The sequence below is a fragment of the Sander lucioperca genome, chromosome 16 (genome assembly GCF_008315115.2).
Source record: "Sander lucioperca isolate FBNREF2018 chromosome 16, SLUC_FBN_1.2, whole genome shotgun sequence".
Classification (NCBI taxonomy): Eukaryota; Metazoa; Chordata; class Actinopteri; order Perciformes; family Percidae; genus Sander; species Sander lucioperca.
The window spans coordinates 21,903,733-21,918,884 of NC_050188.1; the positions used below are offsets into that span (position 1 = coordinate 21,903,733).

General features: G+C 38.6%; 1 protein-coding gene across 2 annotated transcripts in view; it reads right to left on the reverse strand.

The window, feature by feature from the left end:
• Positions 1–183: 183 nt before the first annotated feature.
• LOC116066835 (inactive phospholipase C-like protein 2) overlaps positions 184–15,152 on the reverse strand; it is a 35,390-nt gene continuing 20,421 nt past the window's right edge. For both annotated transcript variants that reach the window (XM_031322974.2, XM_031322976.2), the window contains 4 exons: positions 9,930–10,133; positions 8,126–8,201; positions 1,651–1,760; positions 184–1,441 (listed from right to left, as the gene is read on the reverse strand). In XM_031322974.2, coding sequence (XP_031178834.1) covers positions 1,292–1,441; positions 1,651–1,760; positions 8,126–8,201; positions 9,930–10,133 — 540 coding nt within the window. In that variant the 3' untranslated portion in view covers positions 184–1,291. The remainder of the gene's footprint in view (positions 1,442–1,650; positions 1,761–8,125; positions 8,202–9,929; positions 10,134–15,152) is intronic.

The following is a 15,152-nucleotide window of genomic DNA, read 5'->3' on the forward strand; positions in this document are numbered from 1 at the left end:
CTACTGAGCATTGAAGCTATGAATAGAAGCTAATTAGAGGCACATTACAGCCCCATGGGTCTGGTTCATATATAGACAGTAGTCCCCATCATGTCATGTCTGCACTACACAGAACTTGCTACATGTGTTGGTATGAATTAATGCACATCAAAGTAAAGAAAGTAACAGACACACACCGCATTAGTCATTTAAAAACTAGTTTATTTCCATCTCGACTGTAAGGGAAAGTGAACTGCAACCTTTTACAGAGCTGAACAGGTGGAGCCTCCACCCGATAACTGGAATGTTCAGGATCAATAACTTATGTAAAATATTCTTTACAGCAAAAGGATTGAAATTACATAGTAAAATACTGTACAGTGTTTTGCACACAAAGTAAGTACTTTCAACATAACAGTATTTGTTCACTAGAGGCAGACTTTTACCGGTCTGGAGTTGATCATTATGGCGGGTAACAGTGGTTTAGTTAGCACAAGGGCTTCAGGAAAATACAAAAATATAGAATACTGTATGTGAGACAACAATATTTAGAGGGTGAAGTGGATGATTTCATGGCAAGACAAATGACCTCAAGATGATTGGATGAAGAGCAGCGATCCAGAACTTACAAATGCTTAATGGAAATTAGTTAAAGGGGCTGCACTGGTCCAACAGATATAATGGTAAAAGACGTAAAACATCCACAGACTCCTGCGTATCTCCCATTTATATAATCGAGAAAGAGTGTTTCATTTAAACCTAACCCAATGTTCACAAGCACGCTTCTAACGTCAATGTGGCCGTTTTTAAAAAAAAAAAAAAATTCAAAAGATTTTAAACCTTTTGGCGTCATCCCACACTGAGCTAGAAAATGACCATTTTTTTACTCCCTCTTCAAGACACATTGCACATAACAAGATGTTGATAGACATTTGTTGTATTTACACAAACAATGCAGCACAAACAACTTAACCTTGGCTTGAAATCCAACTACATTCATCGTGCAACCTGATTCATCATCGTCATTTTTCTCCCGTCTCCTCTCAGCAGTGCTCTGGCTTCTGCGACTCCCAAGTGTTTTCTGCGAGTGGACGGTGGCTGCATTTTGAAGACTTTTACATTCATCAACTCTTCTGTTCTTCTCTTTTAAAAACACAGTACTTGCTATAGCTCACACTAAGGCGAATTAAGACCTTGGAACAATTTTAATAACATGAAAAGGGTTTTGTCACAGCAGCTATGTAGGCAGTTTGGTCATGTCCTCTTTTATTTGCTTGCTATGCCGAGAGGGTCATCTGGCAAACGTGGTGGTTTAGTCATCCTGGCCTCGTCGTGTTTGGGAGCAGACTCTTCTCACTCCTGGACTCTCCTTGGTGAGGTTTCCAGCCAAAGCAGCATCGTGGACCTGCTTCATGTTCTCCTGGACTTCAGCTTTGGCGTGCTTCAGCCGGTCAGCCTGACCCTGAGAGAAAAAAAACGGGAAATAAGGAGAGAATTGAGCGAGTACAGGGTAGCAAGGAGAAACTTGGGACGAAGGGTAGAAGTGGAGGGAGGAAAGGTTGAAAGAGAGAAAAAAGATGAGCAACTAGCTGGAGGCCCAGAACATGTTCCAACGGTCTACCCCCTGAGGCTGTTTGGGTTTTAGTCAGTGTACGAGTGTGTGTTGCTGACCTTAAGGATGGTGATGTTCCAGCTGAAACTCTCCAGCGCCCGACTGACCTTGCGACCCCTCAGCCCCTCCTTCGCCGCCAGAGTCTGCAGCTTCTCATGAAACTCCATGGCTAGAGCCGAAAATACACACAACCACAGCAGGTTAAAATAATTCAAAGATCAACCTGTGAAGAATTATACCTTGGCAAATACACATTTTCTGTGTAGATGTAGTTGTACACAATAAGCACCATCCAAAATAGTTAGAGTTGTATTTTTTATTAATAATGAAATATATGCCATGCTAGCAGTGTGTCTCTATGCATGACAAAGTCAGTCAGTCAGTCACTCGGTCCACCACTTTGGTGTAGACTGAAAGAAAAACTAAAACTATTGGATGGATTGACATGAATTATATTCGGACGGTAATGATCCCCAGAATCCTACTAACTTTGATGATCCCTTGATTTTCCCTCTAGTGCACTAGTATGTTAGCATGCTTATGTTAACATTTAGCTCAACACTGCTTAATGGTACAGGTTTTATTTACATCCATGGTGGCACAGCCTTACAGAGCCGCTAGGGTGATGATAGCCTCTTGTCTTATTGTTTGTCTTGTGTATTATGTAAATTCAGAATGTATAACAATAATATCACAGAACTTCCTTGCTCTGTTGCACTTGTCATTGTAATTTTGTTCAATTCTGTGCAAAAATACCAATAAAGAAATTTTGGATTAGAATCTAGGACAATAACAAGCAGTAGTTTCCTATTCCCCCACAGACCTGTGTCCAAAATGATACGCAATGTTTGTATGATCTTGTGCTAATTTGACCAAAAATATTTTTTTATTTTTTAATAAAAGATTCTCTTTTCTCAAATAAAATAAAGCTAAAAAGCTAAAATAAAGCTACTTCAGTCACTGGGGTGGCAGTAGCTCAGTCAGTAGGGAGTTGGGTTGGGAACCGGAGGGTTTAAGTTTGTAAGTTTATTTGATTAGGACAATGCACATTAATCAACATTTCTGTAAAACCCCAGTGTTAACCAGTCGGCTAATTTTCAACTGTAGTCCTAATTACCTAGCGTGCATGTCTTTATGGTGGGAAGAAACCAGAGCACCTAGAGGAAACCCATGCAAGCACGGGCAGAACAGGCAAACTCCACACAGAAAGAACCCAGATTTGAATCCAGAACCTTCTTGCTGTGAGGCAGAAGTGCTAACCACTGAGCCACCGTGCTGCATTTCTGGTGCTGGTTGATGACCAAAGTATGGTGGTGGACTGGTAGCTGGAGAGGTGCCAGTTCAGCACCTTTCCATGGGCATCTCCCTCACTCTGACATCTCTCTCCATTAGTGCATGTATAGGTACTGAGTATATGTGTGTATAATTCAGGCCTGTGTGTAATTGTAATAATAACAACAGAGTGAAAACATTGTAATTTCACCTTGCAGGATTAATAAAGTATACATTATTATTATTATTATTATTATTAACAACAGTTAAAGTATGTTACACAAGAGTAGCTGTAATGGACCATGAATACATGGATAATTTTGATTTCTGTGTAGACTACGTATCAGTTAAAGCTTACAGCACACTGGTCTTGTCTCTTTCAGGTATTGAAGCCCACAAACCATCACCATCACCAACACCACGCATAACACAATAGTGAACAGTCGGTATGGATCTCAGAAAGTTTGTCACTCAAACTTGCATTCCTACCAAACTGACCAGCCCCTTTTTTGTGTAAACTGTGAAATGAGAAAAGAGATGTATCCACATTGAGCCATGGCTATGAAAATGTCAAAAATACATCAATGCCATGTGTCTAATCCAGTATTTAGTTGTCGGGCTTGGCTCTCTTTGGCTATTGTGTGTGTGAGATTCAATAGGTGGCTCCCACACTGATTAAAGGAAGCTTTGGCCAAAGTTCAGTAAGGAAGATGTTTTCTCTCACCGTTTGCCTTTATTTCTATGAATTACATTCACAAATTCTGATGTGACCATATCTGACCAATCAACTTTCTGCCTGCATTCCTCAAACCAAACCTAACCCTAACCCTCAGTCTGCGAGTTTACATTATCCACCTGCAGGTTTTACTCCACCAACAGCAGCGTCTAGACTCTGGGGAGTCCCGTCCTATTTCCTGTTTTCATACGGGCGTACGCTTAATGAAGATGCTTCAAATCAATAGGGCCTAATCATCAAAGTCATTCTACGTTGCCACCCTCAATTATTTGTTATACACTCTGATTAATCTCTCCTTTTTGAAATTTAGACTATAAGCATTACATTTCACAGAAATAGAAAGAATAAGAAATGAGAAATGCAAAGGAATGATGGAAAGAGGATGGAAAATCTGAGAGACCAGATAGAGAAAAATACAGATAAAGCGATAGAGAGAGAGGGTCATAGTCAAAGTCTGGCCGCGAGCTAGTTAGAGTATGTGCAATGAGTTGTGTTGTGTGTCTGGCTTCCTCTGACTGCCTGGGGCCACTGTCCCGCTGTTACCATGGAAACCCGGAAGTGGGTTAATACAGGGCAAACATCACTGTGAGCCATCAATGTTAAACGCGCCAAGCTGTGGACCACACACGCACGCACGCGTGCGTGCACACACACACACACACACACACACACACACACACACACACACACACAATTTGTAAACACTAAACAGATTGGATGTGATTATAATTTAACAATTGCTCACACATAATCCCTCTCTGTCACATAAGGTCTGTAAACATAGACACTCTCCTGCACACACATACGTTGCCACTGCTCCATATTCACACACACCTACAAAAGTTGCCTGAATAATAACCTTTACTGCACGGTTGCTAGGCAACTCAAAGCCTACGTGCCAACGTAATGTGTGTGTGTTTCCCTGTGAAGCCAATGGAGGGAACATGATTTCCAAGCCAATGCTGGGACAGTTTGCATACACAGACAAACACACAGAAACAGGGTCCGGGCCCAGAGACCAAAATAACCTTCAGGGCCGGCCAAACAGGATATAGCAGGAAGAGTATCACCTTCACTTCCTGCCTTCTATTTGAACTGTGAGCAGTTGTGATGGGATAGACATAATCTACTGTTCAGACTTCCAGCCTGATGTCAGTAAGAAACAACCAGGCATATGTATTTATTAGCATCTCATGTGTGTGGAAGTGTGGAATCTATACGTCTCACTGCTATACAGGTCAGGGTCCTGGAGGAAAAGCAGTTGCTCAACTGAGGTTCTTAAAGGGTCAGTTCACGCAAATTGCACCAAAAAATGAAACAAAAAATGAACAAAAAAATAAATCTTCCAAAAGATATCCCCTTATTTGGAGATGATGGTGGTGGAGAGCTGGTTGACATCTGGTGGGTGTGACAGGCCAGAGCGTATGATTCACATAATTTTCTTACTCATCAAACCATTCAGTGACTCTGTGTAAAGCATGTTCATTCATTATCAAAATGGTGTAACCATTACAAATAGTAGCTTGTCCAACAGAGAGCACCAACAAGTTCATTAACTTATTAACTACAAAATGCCTCTTTCAGTACATATCTTGGTCCCAATTCTTTAGTAGACAATTTTAAGGGAAACTTATCGAAAATGTTTGTTGGTCATGCATCTATTTATTAAAAAATGAATATCGTCTGATATATCGTTTTCAGATTTGATCGGCCTCAAAAATGTAGTACTGGTCAGGTGCTATCACATGCTCTAGTGGTATTAATAGTGTTGGTTTGATTTGCCCAGCTTTAAAGTTGTGGTAGGAAATGTATTTTTGGCATCATTTGGCAAAAAATCTAAAATAATCTTTCAGCATATTGTTATTCAAGTGTTCTGAAAGAAGAAGAAAACTAGACATGGTTCTGTTTTCAGGCTTGAATGAAATTGTATTACATTGAATTTTCAGCAACACCTCTTTCCAGGAACTACTCTGGATAAACCACAGCCCTCACGGTGAACTGTTTTCATTGGGCCTACTTTCTAGCAAAATCCCACAGTGTGTTGTGTGGATTATCCAGATTAATGAGGACACTGTCTCTGTAAAGACACATGGCAAAACAATAAAATAAAGCAACTTAAAACCTTGGGTTTTTTTAATCTGACCTTCAGAAGTTTGCAGCTCCACCCTGGATGTGTGGACCTCACTTATGGGTGTGGTTGTTGGGTGTAGAGACTAGAGACGGCATCAAAACATTTCAGCGTGGTGTTGTTACTTTTTTATTAAGAGACAGATATCTCAAAACCTGGCTAAATAAAACTAAAACTATTTGTATGGCTATACCACCAGAAGTAAGTGAGAAAATAAGCATTTCTATATAATCCGGATGAACCAGCTCTTTAAACACACCGACACATTATGATACTGAGGTGGATTCACTCTCTCTTCTCCACTGAGGTTCTTGTCTTCCTCTCAGCATTGCCTCTTGCTATCCATCTCTACCATCTTCCCACGGCTTTCTTCTCCCTCTCCGTTTCAACTCTCTGATCTAATGTAACTACTAGACATCCATCTCTGACACCAGCCGTCCCATGGCTCTCTCTGAGTGACCTGTTTATGCCTTCTCGCTGCCCGCCCCCTCGTCCAAGATTAGGGGGAGGACCTCCGCCTTGGGATCACCTGATTGCCATCTTCACTCTGTACACACAGGAAGAGCTTTGTTCATCATATCAGGCCTCGGGGTCTGCAGCAGCTCTTTATCAGATGAGCGTAGTGGCACCTAACCAAACCATCTTACTTTCAAATCTCAGTCTATTTACTAATAATACTACAAGTGATCACATGAGAAATAAAAGTATTTGATAGAGTATAACATGGTTGCACAGTATCTCAGCAGCAGTTGGCCTCGGCTGCAGTCCGAGCTGCAAAACGGATGTCACAAATTATTTGATCAGCGAGTGACGCTGTGGCCACAGAACGCTAGAATAAAGTTCAGTGGAGGATGGGTAGGTTGTCTGGAAGCTAAGTGGAGCAGTTTGCAAATTTGTAAACGACACTCATCTCTGTCAAACACTCTCTCACTGTCTCCAAAATGGCCCCAATTGTACCATCATCGTCCTCTTGAAATATCAATTCACTTCAGGTTCACTTTAATTTCTCCTTCCTCTCCTCTTTTCTATTCATGCCTCTCTCAAGGCGATGTTAATAAAGCTGACAAGCGTGTGTGCATTTCAACCCACAAAGGTTTCATGAAACCTATAGATGAATAAATATATGTCCCAATAGTTTGAACCTATGACGTCTGTAACTGCAGCTTTTTTTAAATCCAGCGCCTAGAGAATCATATTAATTAAGTGAATGTGTTTATTCTTTCTCTCCAAGCCATATGCTTCCAAATGTCATTCATAGTGACTCCTGGGTGACAGCTAAAGACAGGCGAAGAAGGGGATGTGGGTGCAGTGTGTGTTGTTGTGTTTGTGGTTTGTTTATTGCCTCTCTGATGACAGTCTGCCTGACTAATGTCAGATGACCCAGGGGGTCTGGCTGAGGTAAACAAACCTCTGCCAAAGATCACAGAGATCATATCAGCAGGTCAGATAGGGTGCCCTTACCTTAACAGACTGAAGGATGATCGATGGCGGGAGCTCGCCAATTTAAACCCCCTCCATCCAAAACATACAGATGAACAAGGCCAGTAAAAATGTAACCTTGTGTGACACTGTTGATTATAGGCAGATGTCTGCAGAAGATGGGATAGGAAAACATATGGTGGGAGAGGAGAGGACAGGAGAGGAGAGGAAAGGAAGGAGCATAAGAGGAAAGACAAGGAAAGAAAAGAGGATACAAGAAAGGAGATGAGATGAAAGGAAATGAAAGGGACAGAAAGGAAAGAAATCAAAAAGGGATACAAAGAGAGGACAGAGTATAAGAGGAAAGGAAAGGAAATAGGATACAAGTCGAGGAGAGGTGAGAAAAGAGCATAAGCTGAAACAAAGGACAATGAAGTAAAAGAGAGGGAAAAGGATACAAAGAGAGGACATGGAAGAAAAGAAAAAGAAACAAAAGAGGAGAGGGAAGGAGAGGAGAGACCATAAGAGGAAAGAAAAAGAAAAAGAATACAGGGAAATGTGAGGAGAGTAAAGAGAATGAGGGGAGAGGAAAGGAAAGGAAAGGAAAGAGGATACAAGGAGAGGAGAGAGGGAACAAGAGAAAGAAAAGAGGAAAGAAAAGGAAAAGAGAAAGAGGAAAGAAAAGGAAAGGTAAGGAAAACAAAAAGCAAGGATACAAACGAGAATAGGAGAGGAACTGAAAGGAAAGGAAGGGAGTTAAGTTAATGACCAAAGCAGTCACTGCAGTGTGGAAAACAGCACTGTTGTAGAGGCTGTGTGGGAGTTGTCATGAGTGAACTGGGAATATTGCCTGGTTTCAATACACACATCATAACACCAGCTACATACCAGCATCTCATACAAACACACACAACACCCCCCCCCCCCACCCCACCCCACGCACACACACACACACACACACACACACACACACACACACCCATTGTCTGTATATGCAGGATCCTGTCGTAGAGTCCATCGGAGAGCTCGATCACTGCTCTGCTGGTCTGGACCATCTGCAGACAGGGAAACATCTATTAACATTAAACACACACAGAGACACACACACACACAGTTGTAGTGCAACATAAACCCTTAAGTAATTTTGCCATCTTGTTTTTGTGTGTAAATCACACATGTAAGCACATATAGCTACAGTCTGTTTTATTATCTGCTGTAAAAGAACAAAATATATCAGTGTTTTGCAGTTGTTAAAATTATCGAAATAGCCGATTGGAGTTCACACTGTAGGCTGTTTAACCACAAATTGCACAGTATATATATATATATCTTTCCATTTATATGTTATCCGTTTTGGCACTATAAGTAATGTCATCTCATGCCAATAAACAATTTATTGCTCTTACAATTTATAAAAAATGTATATATGTATGTATACACACACACACACACACACACACACACACACAGGAAGGACATGAGGTGCTTCTGCCTGATTAATTCTGCACCTCCTCTCACAAACCCTGCTGGGAAGTGACCCCTCTATGGGGAAAAAAAACACTGTTCAACAAATAAGGGATTAGCTACAGAACATGAATCTGACCAGATCCAATGCGATAAGACACAAAGACACACACACACACACACACACACACACACACACACACACACACACACACACACACACACACACACACACACACACACACACACACACACACATATTACACAGTCACAGGTCTATGCAGTTGCTAGTTGCATAGCAGTGACAAACAACCCTAGTTAAATTAAAGTGTCACACTGAAACCATAACTTAATAAGACCAGGTCCACTTGTCTCCACGACAGCCTGTTTCTGGCTACAAACCCTCTCTCACTCATAATGCACACCCACTCACACATGCACTCTGGACAGTATCTCTAAATTGGCAATTCATACTGACTGTCCATCATCCTACCCAAAAGACTCCTGGGGAATATCTAATATGAAACACAACAAGTGCACTTTGAGTAAATATCAATTTAAAAAATATTGCAGCAGCCAGACAGATGGCGAAGAGAGGGGTGTAATGTTGTTTCACTTCATGTAACATGGCAAAGCGGGTTAGAGTGCTGGACCACAGCTGTATGGAAACCACATATAGGTGGCCAGCCACAGTCCAACAAGACCCAGGGAAATTATGTTGAACATGGAAACGAAAGTGGTACGAAAGTAAGGACAGAAAGAAAGCCTGACATTGGCAACTTAAACCCACACAAACACACTGATTCATCCCACCTTATTGACTATTTGATGCGCTGACTAACAGACCAATTGACCGCTCTGTCCCTGCTTTTCTCCCTTCCTCTTTTTCTCTTTGTATTTATTTCCGCGGGGGAGGCTGGATTTATTTTTAGACATCATTAAATAAATTAAGTCAGGTAAATAACTTTCTCCTCGTTCTGTGAAAGTCACAGTGGATTCAGGCCAAGGTGAGGATGTAGCCAATGTGTTTACGAGCCTTGTTACAGCCAGAACAATTGGGAATGTTGTCTGCTACATAACAATGAGAGCCCACTTTGTTTTTGAGAACATATTGGTTACAGTAAAAAGGAAGCTTTTGTCTGGGAGGGGATGTTTCATTGTTAGGTCAAGTACATAGGAGATGGGAGGTGCTTAACTGATTTGTGATGTTTGCTAGTTTTGTTTGGCCTTTCCTTCCTTTTCATGTATTTCAGAAATGTGAGACTCCTTAATCTGGTAAAGAGCCATAAGTATAACTGTCAACTCTCTTCCTTCCTCACCGTTTCATAGGTGGAGACGACCCGGCGAAGGATGTCGGGAAGCGGCCCCTGGGGCTCCAGTGTGGGGTAGTGGTCCCTGAGGTCAAACAGTAGTAAAGGTGCCCCGTCTGGTCCTGACACACTGGAGCCCAGAGCTAGCACGCACTGCATGAGGTTAGCCACCGCAGACACTCCACATAGCTCCCTGAACACTGCTACAGAGTTCTGTTGGAAAGAAAAGAGGGTAGACAGATATTACATATGCAAATTTAAACCAACACACAAAGTCTTTCACAATCTTTCTTATTTCCTGACTCAGAAGGAAAACCTTAAGTACGGAAACGTAATTAATTGTGTGAATGCTGATTTAGCAGCATACACAGTATTGTTATCCGATTCTTCTGCACGATTTTCGGTCACCTACTACTTCTGCATACTTTCAGTTACAAAAACCATTGAAATATCAAAATGTTCAGCTCTTTAAGGACATTTGTGCTTGTGTGGAGTTTGCATCTTCTTCCAGATTTTCTTTGACATACTATACTATGACTTTTTAATCACTTTTTTTTAATAGTATACTATGGTATGACATTTTTCAATGTACTATTCTATGACTTTTTTCGACATACTATACCGTGATTCTTTATCACTTTTTTTCGACATACTATACTATGACTATTTTTGACATAAAATACTATGACTTTTTAATCACTTTTTTCAACACACTTTACTATGACATTTTTTTCAACATACTATACTATACATTTTCGATATGATATACTATAACTTTTTTATCACTGTATTGGACATATTATACTATGACTTTTTCAATATACTATACTATGATTTTTTTGGGGCATTTCAGCCTTTAATAGAAAGGACAGCTAGATATAAAAGGGGAGGTGAAAACATGCAGGAAATCAATACAGGTCAGACTCGATCCCTTGACCCTCTGCGTCGAGGCATGCACTTTCATATATGTGCACCTGCTCTATCAACTGAGCTAACCTGACCACATACTATGACTTTTTTTTTTTTTAACATACTATACTATGACTTTTTCATCACTTTTTGTCGACATACCATACTATGACTTTTTAATGGCTTTTTTCGAAATACTATGCTATGACTGTTTTCAATATACTTTATTTGGTGTCACGGTGCCTCAGTGGTTAGCACTGCTCCAAATAGCACCATCAAGTAGGAACTGCAGACACTGACCCAGATTCAAATTCAGTAAGATTTTTTTCCGATATTACTACAATTACTTTTTTTTTTACTTTTTTGACATACAATACCATTTCTTTATCACTTTTTTCGACAAACTATACTATGACTTTTTTGATATACCATACTATGACTTTTTAATGGCTTTTGTAAACATACTGTGCTATGACTTTTTACAACATACTATATTATGACTTTTTATAACTTTTTCGACATACTATACTTCAGACGTGTAACTATCGGTAAGCAGGGTAAGCGGTGCTTATGGGCCTGGACCAATCAGGGGCCTGCTTGATTGGAAGATATTGATTGACAGCCGGGGCCCCCTATCGCATTTGGCCACTGACCAAGCGGGAGTGAACGAGAACGGGTCAAATTCATTTCCTTGTTTCAGAGACCGTTCTCTTCACGTGTGTGACTCAAACATCTCACATTTACCAACAAAACATACAGCGAAAGACCGTGCAAAACATTTCAGACCGTCCTGCCAACCTGTAAACATTTTAACATCAATGTACGTTGTAACGTTTTTTCACTCTAAAGTCACTGAAAGCTGCTGCTGTTTACATCCTGTCTGATCTCTGCAGAGGGCAGGGCTGCTGAGTTCTATATACAGTCTATGTGAGTTCCCCCCGCGACTGACACACACACACACAAAATCACACACGGTGGATGCAGGAAAAACCGGAGATGAGACGTACAGGATGACCTAAATTGAGGACAGCTACACTCGTTATTGTAAGTGCAATGCTAAGTTAAAGTCCAATAAGTACTTTATTAAACCGTATGAATGTGTGTCCCAGGCCAGGATAGGAAATTAACTAACAATGTAAAGATCAACAAGCCACTGATAGTGACAATATGTTCAAATTTGATTCATTCAATGAATTATTACTTTTTGTCTTAAATCCACTAGCCATTTTCATATTATACCAACATTTGCAGCATCCTGAGCCTTTTTGGTAAGGTACCTAGGAAATCTCAGCCCAGAGTAATTAATTAATAGTAATAATTATTATTCTCCCCAAAACAAGTTTCCTTCTTTTTTTTTTAAAGAACTATACAAAAAACTTTTTTTGCAACTTTCACTGTCTTCTGCAACTTCATTGCAACAAACATACAAAAGACATCGCAACTTTTATTGCAAAATCAGGCATTTTGGGCCGCAACAATCTAAAAAAAAAGCCACGAAATCCTGGAGGGACTGCCCTTGTGTGTTTTTTCATGCGTTATGGTGCGCATTCACCAGTGTTTTATTGTTGTTGTTGTGGTGCACGTAAGCTACTCCTGATTTTGTCAGTCATCTCATCTCTTATATGCTGTGTCTCTATGATACTATCCTGTCCTATTGATGGTAGCCTACTCGTGGACATTGTGCTGTCATCACGTGCTGTAGTAGGGGGGCCCGCCTTGATAATCCTGCTTAAGGGCCCGGTGTTGGCTCGTTACGCCACTGCTATACTATGACTGTTTTCGATATATTATACTATGACTTTTTGATGATTTTTATATGACATGCTAGACTATGACTTTTTATGAATTATTTGAACATTTTTTCACTATAATATACTATGGCTTTTTCATGTCTTTTTTACGACATGCTAGACTATGACTTTTTCTGTTTTTTTTTTAACATACTGTACTTTGAATTTTTTCACTATAATATATTATGACTTTTTTAATCACTTCTTTGGACATACTATGGTATACTATGTACACACTATGATTTTTTCCCGACATACTACACTATGACTTTATTTTATCACTTTTTCAAAATACTATACTGTGAATTTTTTTTAAACATAAACTCTTCTGTGAATGATTGGAAGACAGAAGGTTGAGTGGTCAAATCTTATAAGTCTTTTGTATGACATACTATACTATGACTTTTGTATCACTTTTTCAACATACTATACTATGACTTTTTTATAAAACAATTTATGTTATACTATGACTTTTTTCGACATGCTATACTATGACTTTTTATCACTTTTTTCGAAATGCTATACTACGACTTTTTTCGTCATTCTATACTATGACATTTTTATCACTTTTTCGACATGCTATACTATGACTATTTTTCGACATACTATACTATGACTTCATTATCACTTTTGTCGACATGCTATAATATGACTTTTTTATCACTTTTTTCAACATACTATACTATGACTTTTTTGTCACCTTTTTCAACATATTATACTATGAATTAGTTTCCACTGTTTTCGACATACCATACTGTTACTTTTTTATCACTTTTTTTCAACATGCTATACTGTGACTTTTTTCAATATACTATACTATCACTATTTTATCACTTTTTTGACATGTTATACTGTGACTTTATCAGTTTTATCAACATACTATACTATGATTTTTTATCACTTATTTCAACATACTATACTATGACTTCTTTTATCACTTTTTTGACATATTATACTATCACTTTTTTGACATGCTATACTAGGACTTGTTTTTATCAATTTTATCGACATACTATATTATGACTTTTTTTTATCACTTTTTCAAAATACTATACTGTGACTTTTTAGCACTTTTTTTGACATATACTATGACTTTTTAACAAAAACATAAACTTTGCGTAAGCTAAGATAGCTTACTGTGATAAGATTATGCTTGATAGACAGAAGATTGAGTGTTCAAATCTTGCAGGTTACAGGAAGTTTTGAGTTCCAATATGCTAAGTGAAAGAGACAAATGTGCCAAAATCATTTGTTGTGTTGTCAGGTTAGATAGCCTATAGTAAGACAATGATTGGAAGACAGAAGGTTGAGTGTTCAAATCTTACATGTCTTTTGTAAGTTTTGAGGTCCAATTTACTAAGTGAAAGAGACAAATATGGCAAAAACATAAATTATGTGTTAGGTTAAGTAGCTTAGAGAGTTGAGAGCTTGATTGGAAGACAGAAAGTTGAGTGTTTTTGACACATATACTATGACTCTTCTCCCACTTTTTTTCGACATGCTATAATACGACTTTTTTGAACATGCAATTCTTTGACTTTATCACTTTTTTTCGACATGCTATACTATGACTTTTTTCGACATACTATACTATGACTTTTTTGACATACAATACTATGACTTTTTTGACATACGATACTATGACTTTTTTAGGAAAACATAAACTTGGCATCAGGTGGAAGACAGAAGGTTGAGTGCTCAAATCATATATATATATATATATATATATATATATATATATATATATATATATATATATATATATATATGTAGGTTTTATAAGTTTTGAGGTCCAATATACTAAGTGAAAGAGACAAATATGCCAAAAACATAACTTTTGTAGTAGCTAGTAGATAAGAGAATGATTGGAAGACAGAAGGTTGAGTGTTCAAATCTGACAGGGTGCTATTAGTTCAAGAACTACCTTACAGGGATGAAGACTACAACTACACGTTGAGAAAAGTTGTGTTCCTTTCAGTCTCTATTCCATCCTGTTGTTTTGGAGAGATAAATGCACTTTTTGACACATATACTATGACTCTTTTCCCACTTTTTTCAACATGCTATAATATAACTTTTTTCAACATGCAATTCTATGACTTTTTTATCACTTTTATCGACATGCTATGACTTTTTTCTGACTTTTTTTATCACTTTTTTCGACATCTATACTATGAATTTTTCATCACTTTTTTTTGACATACTATACTATGACTTCTTTTATCAATGTTTTATATGCTATACTATGACTTTTTTCGACATGCTATACTATGACTTTTTTATCACTTTTTTCGATATTACTTTTTTATCACTTTTTCGACATACTATAATACGACTTTTATCAACATGCAATTCTTTGACTTTTTTATCACCTTTTTCGACATGCTATACTATGACTTTTTTTGACATACGATTCTATGATTTTTTTTACGAAAACCTAAACTTTGTGTCAGCTCAGATAGCTAAGAGTGTTAAGAGAATTATTGGAAGACAGAAGGTTGGGTGTTCTAATCCGATGTGTTTCAGTAAGTTT